The 12,492-nt window shown below is 42.0% G+C and overlaps 2 protein-coding genes across 3 annotated transcripts in view; one reads left to right on the plus strand and one right to left on the minus strand.

Annotated features, from left to right (window-relative positions):
• Positions 1 to 507: 507 nt before the first annotated feature.
• On the minus strand, positions 508 to 2,711 carry LOC139818175 (uncharacterized). The gene is made up of 4 exons (XM_071786757.1): positions 2,286 to 2,711; positions 1,352 to 1,521; positions 1,048 to 1,185; positions 508 to 944 (listed from the first exon to the last, which is right to left on the minus strand). The coding sequence occupies exons 1-4, from the start codon at positions 2,386 to 2,388 to the stop codon at positions 681 to 683; spliced, it is 675 nt and encodes a 224-aa protein (XP_071642858.1). The 5' UTR covers positions 2,389 to 2,711; the 3' UTR covers positions 508 to 680.
• Positions 2,712 to 4,083: 1,372 nt separating this feature from the next.
• LOC139818172 (lachesin) overlaps positions 4,084 to 12,492 on the plus strand; it is a 60,674-nt gene continuing 52,265 nt past the window's right edge. The window contains exon 1 of one of the 2 annotated variants that reach the window (XM_071786750.1): positions 4,084 to 4,203. Coding sequence is in view for 1 of the 2 variants with exons in the window: in XM_071786749.1 (XP_071642850.1) it covers positions 6,705 to 6,756 (52 nt within the window). In the remaining variant the exon portion in view is untranslated. Of the gene's footprint in view, positions 4,204 to 6,237; positions 6,757 to 12,492 lie in introns of those variants that run through there. The other variant, XM_071786749.1, reaches the window with a different exon arrangement.

Below are 12,492 nucleotides of genomic sequence, written 5' to 3' on the forward strand. Positions count from 1 at the left end.
ATGATTCTTGCTTGCTGTATATGTTGCATACATGTCATTCGATGCAATGACATTATATTACGTATGGTTTGATTATTGACTTAACTATATGTGAACACGCATACTGTGCATAAGTATAATTCATCCAGCAATCAAGTAAATGTTTTAGTGAAAGCATGGCATTCCGCCAGTTGCAAACTGCCATTAGCTGAAACCTGAAATTCTCATTTTTCCACTCTTTAATGCCTTTTATCTCAGAAACTGTCCATTTTTGGGCTTGGTGCCTATGGACACTTTTTATCAGCATGTTATGAACTACATTATCCTACATTATTGTCAAATTTGACTGGGAGCCAAAACCCCCCATGACCGTTGCGGGGTCCTTTGCATTTTGAAGCATTCATAACATTCAATTACTTTTAAATAATTTACGTAATTTATAAAAGTTATCATACCAAGTAACCCTTCCGTAGAATACTAAATTACTTAAAAAAGGGAGAAAAACGAAGAAAACAAAAGCCATTAATATTTATAATGCCACAAGTATTTAATAAAATTATAAATTATATGCAATTTATATAACGTGCGTATAAAAACCATTCGCAGAATGCATTTATTTACATACTAATAATCTTAGAAAGGCAGTATCAGCGACAAAGCATCCAAAGATGAGTCGCAAAAATAATTTCTTCTCTGTACAATTATAAGGTATCCATATCGCAGTCTGTACAGTTGAGATCATCGATCCTATTGTAGAGCGAATTTTGCGACACAGGTGCCCCGTCCTCGAATAACGCGCTGAACCGTTTGTAATCCTCGACTAATTGATGAATTTTGTCACTGATATCCGGACACGCAATCCCGCTCTCAATTATGTGACTCAGCCTATCGATATTGTCCGCACAGATCGAAGATTGTTCTATGAGCTGTAATTCCTCCTTCAATGCCGCGTTCAATATAGTCGCCTGGAAAAACCACGAGAGTTACATAATGCTTGAATAGCATTTACATATAGCGAAAACAACGATTGTTTTTTTTTTCAGTTATGATTAAAACCGCGATACGTACTCGTTTCGCTCTCTGTTGGAATTCCTCCAGTTTCCCGCGCATGCACTCAAACTCTGCTTCCGTGTATTGCACTCCTTGAAGTTTATCCTCGTCCGCCAGAACATTGTCGGGTACAGCGATGAATTTGTTCACAATATTCTGTTTATAATAAAATATGGGTTAATGTCATATTTACAACTTTCTTCACTATTTTTACTTTAAAGTTTTTAACTTCAAAGATATGTCTTACAATTAGATGCAAAATAGGCATAACCTAATAAAATATAATTAGACATATGGATTCAGGGAGTATGAAAGCAATTACCTCTATATTTTTCAAATAAGGCACCGAGGCTGCATAATACGCTTTTACAAGTCTCTCCTCGTTTGCCTTTAGCACGGCCAAGTTTTCTGAATCTGGTTTATATATTTTTTCCAACGTCTCACATAACTTTTTGCTCCTAGACTGTATTCTTTCCATCACAATATTCTTGACTATAACAGACCAAAGAGAGAGAGAGATTACTATGAGAAGTCATTCATGATTTTTCATAAATTAGAAACATCCAGTTAAAACAATGGATATAAAAACACTTGATGCAACAGTAGTCTTTCACAGAAAGTGAACAAAAGATCTAAGGTTACAATCACGTTAAAAGCTAAACTATTAAGTTTCAAAAAATTTCGTTTCTTCTCAAATAAAATTAAGGCTTTGTCGAGTTGTAATTTTGCTTTTTTCTTTCAATAAATTTTCTAGGTAAATATGAGCAATTATATTGCGACATTTACAATTGTATATGACTCGTGAAAACATGAAAAAATTAGAGAAGTAAGAGAAAAACTAAAGAAATCGCATAAGGATGCTACGAAAATAAGACAGGAAAGGATTGGCGAGACAAAGAATGCGTTCGTCGAGAGGCAACGCTTCCCACCGGTGTAGGGTCCTCGTGGAGCGACGTTAATTACGGAAGCGAGACGCCGCGTTCGCGTCCCCTCCTCGCGAAAAATCCGTTGAAAGCATCTCGGTCGCTGGACGAGTGTGACTCTAGTCATGATCGAATGCCACATGAAACCAGAGTACACCCATCCAGCGGCGGCGAGACGAGCAGAAGGACGCGGGATCGGCGGGATCCCGCCGCAACGGTCGGCGTCCCCTCTACGGGCCCTGTCCTTCCGGCGCGTCCGTCGGCGAAGCGCGGTCTGAAAAAAAGCGTCGCGCGTCGAGTTCTAGAATGCATATTATGCAGGTAGCGACTTACGAGTCGCGTATACGGCTCGGGAATGGAAGCCGAACAGCTGCATCTCGTATTCCTCGCGTTTGCGCTTCCGCGACTCGGCGGAAGCGGCGTCGTCGCTCTCCATCACGGGACGAGACGAGACGGGACGATTGGGACGAGAGGACTCCTCCGCTCCACGGACCGGCCTCGGTGAGTCGGTGCCCCCTGGCCCTGGCTTCTATCCGCTTCTATCCGGCGGCGGACGGCAAGCGGCCCGCTCGCTCCTTCCGCACGGGAACACCTTGACAAATGTCCGTTGACAAATGAACATGGCGTCCCTTCGCTCGCGTATACGAAAGCGTCCTTTGTCCCGAGTTCCGACGCGTTCGCCAATGCATAGCGAGTATCGCGAACGGTGGGGCACACCGGGCGACCGGGGGCACCGGGGCCGGCGGGGCGACGGGCGACGTGATCCTTCACGGCTGACAGCGACGACAGCGTCGGCTTCGAACAACGGACGTCTCTCGAAGTTGAATCTGATTCATCGTGAATCTCGATCGGAGACGCTGCATCGATAAGTGCTGATTTTGACTGAAGTGCATCTTATCGACGCGGTTAATTTGGATATTAGTTGCAAGGGAGGTCTGCTGGATGGCGCCGCATGTTCCTTTCTGCGCTTCAAATAGTTCAAATCAGTTTTTCCCGCAATTGCAAGGATGACTGTCTCCGCGGAGCACAACGTTTGGACTTGATCGGTTTGATCCCACGAACTCGAGCTCGATACCCTGCGGACACTCGCACACAGTCCCACACGCATGCACGTATGTACATACATATTTACATTTATTCCTTCTTATCTATACAAAAAAATGAAATCAGTTTATCAGCCATGCTTTTTGTCTGTCGCTAGGAAAGAGACATCTAATAAATGCGCAGTCCAAAGAATTTTTTCCCGCTACAGTGCGGACTGCATCATATTTGCAAGGTAATTTACAACGCTGTTTTATATCTAAGCGCAATAATTACGACCTGGGAAAACCCAGTTGCGACGCACGATTTGATAAATATTAATTAAACGCAAACGCACGTACCTGTTTCTCTCGATGAATCTTTATACTTCCTATATATTTGTAAATTTACTAGCGTTCGCAGTTTACGTTGTTGTTCCATGCGTACGATAACTGCTGATTAGCGAGGGCCCTGTTTGTTATCATAGGCACATATAATTAACGGAAATGTGCATGGCACCGTTCACCTGACAATCATAAATCTCAAATATTTTCTGTCACGTTTTATCAGCGCACGGCTAAACACGATTGTCTCCGTGAAACTTGACGCGTAGTAGGTTTCCCGTGGAAATTTCAGAAATATAGGAAAATGGAGAAACGAAGCATTTCTTTACCTCGAATCGATTTCCTGCTCGAATCTCGAGTTTCACTTCGAAGATTGATTCAAGCAGAAATTTCACTTGATGTTAAACGTATAACTACTTTTGATTATATATTGATGAATTAATTAAAATGGGTGTAAATTATAAATGGTCGACATTAAAACAGACCGACTTCTCTTTCGAATGCGCTGCGCATTGAGAATAATTCAGGAAGCGAATCGAAGGTTATCGAATCAAGCGTTAATTTTACTCGCGCGATATTCCATATGTGTTTCTCCGCGTAGGGATCACATTAATCACGATTGCTTATTTGCGGCCGAGTGAATCATGTCTCGTTCACGCATATGCGGTCAATAACAATGTTTTCCTTTCCCGATGGCCTGACAACACATATTTATTTTCGGTGAAAGGTAATTCACGGAAAAGTAATTCTTCCTTCGTGATTTTTAGAAAAACGAAATGTCCTCGAGCACTTTCTCGGAAAAAAGAAACACGTGGACCTCAACCGGATTTGGTGGTTCTCGTAAAAAAGAACAAAGGCAGACGGTCCTGCGGTTCCACACGAAACGGGTAAGTCGACTGACCGCCATCACCAAATTGCACCTTCCCGCTGCATGACATCACTATTTTTTTGTGGTGCATTAGTCACGCCGTTGCGTTGATAAGTCATGCTTGTACAATACGATGACAACGTGCTACATGTTAATGTATAGCCCTCGCCAAAAGAGAAACTTTTTCACCGTCGCGACGACTCGTGTCTATTTATCATAATTGATCGCTATATGTAGTATATATGTATATATATTTAGCACGAGACAATCAACAATGATATATCGCGTTTTGTCACGATCCTCAACCATCTACATTTATTCACAAAATAGAGAGATCAAGAACGAAAGCAGTAATTTATAACAGACATGAAAAAAGAAATTATTTAACGCGATCCTAACGTATTAACGAGAATTTACAAAAATTTGGGAACAATTTGTAGCCTAGATCTTTAATATTTGACGACGTGTAACTCTGTTTCTATAAATAAGAGCGCATGTTTTTTGAAGCAGATCTTGTCTTTCTTTAAAAATTAATTTTTCAATTCGTTCACCTTCTTTAGGGAAGTTCTGTTATTCTCTAAGGGAAAAAATGACGTAAAAATCAACTCTCAAAAGAAGGGTGTTTATAACAGTTGTTGAAAAAATATAGAAAGAAAGAGAAAAATTAATTTAGCAAACGCGCGCTTATTTATATAATAAAACGACCGGTTCTGCGTCGTCAATTAATTAGCAAGTCTCGGTTTCACGTGAAGGTAATTATGACATTACGATCTGCTTGTTAACCGAGCGTCAAGCTAATCGTTTCTTCTGTGTTGAAATCTCGTGACTCACGTTTCCTTCTTGTAAGAGCAATCGGATCGCGATGTAAGAGAGGAATGTCGGATAGGACCTTCGGGAGGGAAAGGACACCGGACACGTCCTTCGCGTGGCATCCCGTCCAAGTGGCATCGACGTTTATTTAGATAGAAAAGCGGGAATCGAGTGCTTAACGTCGTCATTGTGTTTTACACGATAAACGCGAATGGGACGAGAAGACCGCGAGGCGGGACATTCGTCACGTACAAATCGGGTCCCATATGTACGCACGTAAACGATTGTTGGCATGCCGGCTGCGTTTACGTCGCTTATGCGTCGCAGCGGGCGACCGCGAGAAACTTTACACCTACTTACATTCATGTTTTCACAGCCAACTTTGGCATTGACGAAGACCGTGACGGATTTATCTCGAATCGAGACGCACATTAGCATTAGACGGCTACTGAAAGAAGTAATCTGTGACAAAATCTAAACGAACTGGTACGCGAATAGATCTGAGGAAAATCCACGTGGCTTTTATTGTCAGAATGAATAGAGTTGCTAAATATCTTTGATTCTGAAACGCAATTTTATCTGAGAACGGTGGATAAAATAAGAGACGGCAAAGAGTAAAAAGGGTACCCGTCTAGCTCGACATTGAGGAAATCGGAGAAAATCTGTTTTAACGTTCTAACGTCCGTACATTTTTATGCACGAGCGTATGTACACGCGGAAACGAGTAGAGTGGAACGTGACATCGATAAGAAATCGATACAGGCGTAATTGCATTCCAGAATCGAGAGATCTTGTTAAAGATCTATTTAGCTCTATCGCGGCGTCATCTAAGATCATGCGTGTCGCGTGTCTGCGCGATACAGAGATAAGAGATAACGGTGATAAAAATAGTGGAATTTTAAATGCGATTTTCGTCTCCGCGGCGAACTGATATCTCGAAATTAAAAGTTGGACGTACATTTGTGCAACGTACATCGACAGGGTTTTCAGTATGTCGTCATCAGGGGAAATTTAGAATTCGCGAATGTTTAAATGAATCGCAATGCAAACCTTAACGCGAGCGCGTGCGCGCACACGTGGAGCGGTGCGCGGCTCGCGTCCGCACACACACACATCCACGCGTCGCGCCCAAACACATTACATGCACGCAGTAAAAGACGTGCGCGGCGGCGCGCCGAGGTTCGCCGGGCGACTGCGCAGCCGAACCGCGCAGGTCCCCGTAAAAAGCCGGGGGCGCGATTCCGCCGTCGCTCTACTCGCTCTTCGGATACCGCGCACCGCGCGCGTCCACCTCGCTCGCCTCAGTCTTCAGTTTGTATTCGGTGTCGAGCTCGATTACCGTTCGGCTATTCGGCGGCGAGAAGGACGGTAACACGGTGACGGATACACTCGCCACTCGCCACGCCACGCCGCGCGTGCGTTCGATCTTGGTCGCGATTCGAGCCGGGCGCGCGTCTCTCTCGAGATCCATCGCTCCATCTCCTCCTCGCCCCCGCGCGCGTGTTATCGTCGATCGCGCGATCTTCGCGTAGGATATCCGAGACGAGCGCGACCGCCGGCGAGGAATTCTCTCACCTTCGCGAGATTCGATCCGACGGGAGCCGGGAGAGTGGTTTAAAGCGCATTGTGCCATTGGTTGTCAAGTGGTTTAAAGAGAAACGGGAGAAAAGAAAAAGGAACGCACGAGTGGAACGACTCGACGAAGGAAAAATGCTGCCGCCGCGAATCCTCGGTCTCCTGGTGCTCCTTCTCGCCGTGCAGGGTGAGTCTCTTTTCTCGATTCTCGTTTCTCGATCCCGAGTCCACTTGCTCAGTGCTCCGCGTCGTCCGATCGACGTCGACCGTAATCTTCATAAAATTGTTGAAAGCCTTTCGGAGTTTCTGATTTTCCCTTAGCGTTACGAGTGAATTGCTTTAAACTTTAAAAGCGACAGGATGCGAGCGTCTTGTTTTCGATCGAATTGGTGTAGCTCCACGATAACGCGCTCCTCCAAACAGACACTTTAACATTTGAAACAAAATTTATCAGCGTTTCTGATAACATTTTGTTATCTGTCTGTTATCCATCTCGAATATTTATTGTGTTACGCGTCAGGAAAATCAAACGTTTTATTTTTGAGCCCGTTATCTGAACCCTTTAAAATAAACACATGTTTTTCTAATGATAAAAAGATTGATTTTCATATTTTATTTCTTGCTACGAAGGTGTATATATAAATATGGATCGCATGATTTCTACACTTAACGTCAATTAATTTAACGTAAATTAATATTAATTCATATATTTAACATCAATTAAATTAATATCAATTAGAATTAATAATCGACGATAAGTGAAAGAAATAAGTGAGAGATAGAAACAGTGCGCTGGGATGGTTACAGGGTTGTCATCATCTTTTCTTTAACTGAAATCGGGACTTTTAATTGGAGAAAGAGGAGGGGGGATAAGTTTAATAAATAGAAACATTTACAAGTATGCATAGTATATTTTATCTTTTTATTAGTATGGCCTTTTATTCTAAATACTTATTCATTTTAGGGCCAGTTGTTCCAACTTGTTCATACACTGAGAAACACGTTAGTTAGTTAACTAAACATTAGTTGTTTCAACAATTATTAAGTTGCGCTAAAAAAGATATAATGCATTCATGTCAACCTTTAAAATTTTTTAATCGACAATTAATTAGTTCAACTAATGTTTAGTTGCTCGTATCGGACTAATTAAGTATTTTTTGGAATTAACAAATTTTTTTTCTCAGTGTAAACTAAACTAATAGTTAAATCATGTATATGGTATGTTGTTGTCTTTCCTTCAAATTAGATAAAGACAGACATATGATTTAATTATTAGTTAGTTTATCAGCAGGTTGGAGCAACCGGCCCTTATAATGACACGTAGGAAAATACTCCACAAACGCGTACTCCACAAATGCGTTAAATGGTGAAATGCTCAAATCACGTAGCTTCTCTTTTTTTTGCACTTTCCAAGATATTTACCCACTTTTGATCAATACTGATATCTTTAGCAAAAAAATTTAGCAATATTGGTTTTACATTGGGTTAAACAAGGACGAATGATGCTCACAAGCGTTATGAGCGTTAAGTGGAACTATTATAATTCCTGCTTACATGGGGAAAATATAAAGTCGCAAAATTACTGTCAAAATAATTTAAAATTTCTGCTCTCTAAAAATTGGGACATTTAGCGTCCCGGCTGTCATCCTGCGTGGGACAAACATTGAAAAATCGGGTGGGTAAGAGCCTGAATAAGAACCCTCCCCATTGCGAAACCCTTCATTTATTATCGCGCCTCAAAGGCGTCGTTTCTGTAACGGACACACCGCGTTAGAGGCGCACGTTGCGTTATGATGATAGCGTGGAATAGATCGCGGTAACAGGAGTAATAGGCCATCATTACGTTAGCGTGGCGAGGTGAGGGAACGGCAGAGAAAAAGCAACGGTGATCTCTCTCGCGCGTTTCATTACTCGCCAGGAAAAATCGAGATTGTGCCTTGCATTGTCGATTCGAATATAGATCGCGCGCGCTCGATCGGCTGCATTCATCGACGCGCGACAGCTCGTGCGGCGCGCGACGAAATAAACAATTCTTGAGGAGCAAAAGCAAAAGGAGCGAGAACGTAGCTTCAAACGTCCCATTTTCCAATTAAGAAGTTTTACGCGCTATCGTACTTTCAATCTACGTTACCTGGAAGCTTTATCTCTAATTAATATAATAAAAAATGTTTTTTATTACAACGATATAAGACCGGTTTGTTTTACGACCTATGAATGTTGTTTTATCGATCACGGTAATGAAAGTAGCGTCGAAATATGTAATTTAGACCCCGCTTCTTTTTCGTCTTGCGGACGCCAGAAATGCTTCGGGGCCGAAATATAAAAAAATCACGTCCTGTGAGTGTTCAGATTGAAAACAAACGCGGAATAAAAAGAGTGCCTCAACCTCTCTGCTGCATCAACAGTTGCGAGCAATAACAGCCACCATTGTACGACTAATCGGCGAGCGCAGCATAGCACGTCGTGATCGCTGCCGCGGAAGAAGCAATTACGTATTAAAAAAAAGCTTAATTACGCTTCCTGGTGTACCTACGCACCGGAAGACATCGCAGTCGCGCCGGGGCGAGTCGGTCGCGTCACTCGAATTGATCGTCAAGTCGCAGAACGGTATTGATCGCGCTAATTCAACTCGATTGACCAAAACCGATCGAAAGTTATAAAACAAATTAAGCAAAACAATAAAATGACGGGTGCGCACGAGCAAATCGTTTATCTTTTCTTCTTGAACAGACTTTAAAGAAATTCTTCCACTCTCTGTTTCAGAACGATTAATGTTATTAGTCTTAAACTATAGATAACAAGATAACGACGGAGAGACCACACAGAAAAATAATTTCCATTGTCAAATCAATAACAAAATTGATTATAAATATATTCTCGAATAAGGTTTACCGAAAAGATCCGGAGTCAGAAATATAATAATATATAATTTGGTGAGGGTTTTTTTAAGAACATGCAATATCCACTTCCGCACGATCATCAGGCGGCTTTCAGTTTCACTCGCGCCTCGTTTCCGACCCCATCGTGCAGCGATTACGTAATTCGCCATTAAAAATCAAACGGGTATCTTAGGCCGTACTTAGGGCGAGCAGCGGGCGAGGGAAAACGGGGATCCTCGCAGTTGTCGTTCAGAGAGGAAGTCTGGCAAAAAGTGCGTCCGCCGAAGAGAATTCCATTGAGAATTCTCCACGTGAGGTACCGCGAAGAAGCGTGGCCCGTCGGAGAACCGGTGGCGATGGCTGAATGGCCCGAAAATAAGATGAACGAGACCGATCGCCGGGCGGAGGTGATGGTGAGGTACGCGGGGAGGGGGGGAGAGGATGAGGGGGAGAGATCGGCCAGGTGAACGCGTGTTTCAGGTAGGAGAGAAGGGCCAAGAAAGGCAGATGGTCGGGAGTCGGGACGCCGAAGCGGCTCGGCCGATGGCCGGTCGATACAGCGACAAGTTCGACATTCACAGCTTTCTGACAACTGCACGCTGCTCGCAGGAATGCTCCTCGCGGCCTTTTCTCTCAACGGCGCGTATCCTATGCTTTCGTCCGTTTTATTCCTTTTTATAATAATAGGAGCGGCTTCTTTTCTTTCTTATCCCGGCGGACAGACCACCGTACACCGCCGCATAGACTGTGCCGCGCCGACTCGTTTCGTGCGTGACTGCGATCGTGAGAAAACTTGTAGACGAATTAGGAATTAGGAAATACGTACCGCCTGCCCTTCGTTATTAATCCTTGAGCGAGCTAGCACGAAACAACAAGAAAAATAAGTCACTTGTGACTATTTATTATTTTTTAATTATTTATTGTTGTTAAATTTACACGTGCCGAGGCTATCGCCGGATTATCGAGCAATAAACAAAAGTATGTCATGGGAATCTGATTTTTTTCTATTTATGATTTCTACATTCTGCAGCATATTCCTATATTCTATTCTATATATTCCCATTTCGGTTCTATTTTGGATTATTATATATTTTGTATTTTGTTACACTTTCATTTTTTTAATTCAATTTTTTTTTGCCGATACAGTCATTTTATTTCCGCGTGAATATTGTAATCACGCTGAAGATTTCGCAGAGCTACGACTGTGATCGCGAACATAATTCGCGGACAATAATGTTCGTCATCGGGACCGGTTGCACCCAAATTATCACGCTGGCGACTGCGTTGCCCCGTATATCACCGCTATCAAATCATCAATTCAAATTCGAGCCAGTCCTTGACGACCCGACCGCGTCGCGACGCTTTTATCGCTCTTTCTTTCGTTTATCATCAGTTCCGTATCACTCGTACATTGAACTCAAATGTTATCGTGCTCTTGGCGCCATTCTAACATACACGGTCCTGCGTAAGGTTTTCTTTCACAAAGATATCGATTTCTAACCGGTCTACAAAATTTCTCAAAGATTGCTGTCATAAAAAAATAATCTTTACTGTTCTCATGATAATTTGACAAAATGGCTATATATATATGATTATAAGCTATAAGTAGGTGCAGTTAACTTTGTCTAATTGGAGTAATTGCGGTATAGCATTATTGATATCGTAACATTTTTAAAATAAAATTAATTAACCTTTGCTCATTTTTATAAGCAATTAGAGATATTTCAATTATCACAATTTTGATTTTATTTAATAAATGGACGATCATAATTACTGAACGAAATTTTATCGTCATCATTTCAACTTAATTAATTAAAATTTTTTAATTGTTAGTTATTCCACTGTCATAATTAAATCAATTATGCTTACGCATTTTTCCTGGAAAAAAGTAGTTCGAAATTTAGGTATAATCCAGAATAGAACCGAAATGGGAATATTTAGAATAATAGAATGTAGGAATACACTGCAGAATATAGAAATCAGAAAAAAAAACAGATTTCTATGACATACTTTTGCTCGATAAACCGGCGATAGCCTCGGCGTATAAGTATTTTGTTGTCGCACTTATCAGCTCATGGAAACGCTTCATTACGAGCTCTATGAAACGCGGAATGTCAAAACGGAGGCGAATTGCAAACACTTCTTGTTTGTCACGACGATTCTTTATTAGATGCCTGCTCGAAAACGATTGATCTCGTTTAACATTCGTATAATCTCCCGCGTATAGCCTTGGTTCCTCTCGCAAATAAACCGAATGCTAATAAATTCAATGCCGAGAAGACCTTTCAGCGGGTCCGACCTATTAAAATTCTCGGACGACAGCTGAACGGGAAGCTGATGGTTCCTTTAAGTCCCAGCCACAAAATCGCTCACAAAATGTTCGCACGGTCGCAACTAACACAACGTGTGCTTCATACTATTGCGAGGCAAAACTACCTACTGTAAAAATATCCATATCTAATCGCCTTGTGAATCACAGACTAAGAAATGATCTATTGCTTCAATTAGAATTACGCAATCAAATCAAGTTTTTCTCTACATTCGTTAATTTTTACAAAGCCACACTCCGTTGAAGTGAAAAAGTAGATAATTTTCCAGACATATTTATCGAGCGGAGCGATGCTGGTTCCGTTAAGAAAATATGATGAAATTGTACGTAAGAGACGGATGAAAAGATCTTAGTAAATTTACTCTCTTTCTTTAGCGAGTGAATTGCGCAAACCGCGGAAATGTTCACTTCTCCTTGCGCTGTTTCGTCGATCGAACAGTGAAACGTGTGAATGCTGCTTGCACAAAGTCACGTCACGACTGCCTTATTTCTCTCTTACTCTACTCCTCCTTTTCTCTCTCTCTCTCTCTATTTCTCTCTCTCGACACGGGAAATACAGACAAAATGCCTGCGAAGAAAAGATATTTACATGGCTGCCGCCGCGCATCGAGGCCGAGGCTTGATGTCTCTCACTCGCAGCTGTGCAAATCGCTATCATAGGAATGCGCATGTAAATGAGACATATCATGAAAAACGAAAGGGCGAGGGAGGGAAA

This window comes from Temnothorax longispinosus, chromosome 8 (genome assembly GCF_030848805.1).
Source record: "Temnothorax longispinosus isolate EJ_2023e chromosome 8, Tlon_JGU_v1, whole genome shotgun sequence".
NCBI lineage: Eukaryota > Metazoa > Arthropoda > Insecta > Hymenoptera > Formicidae > Temnothorax > Temnothorax longispinosus.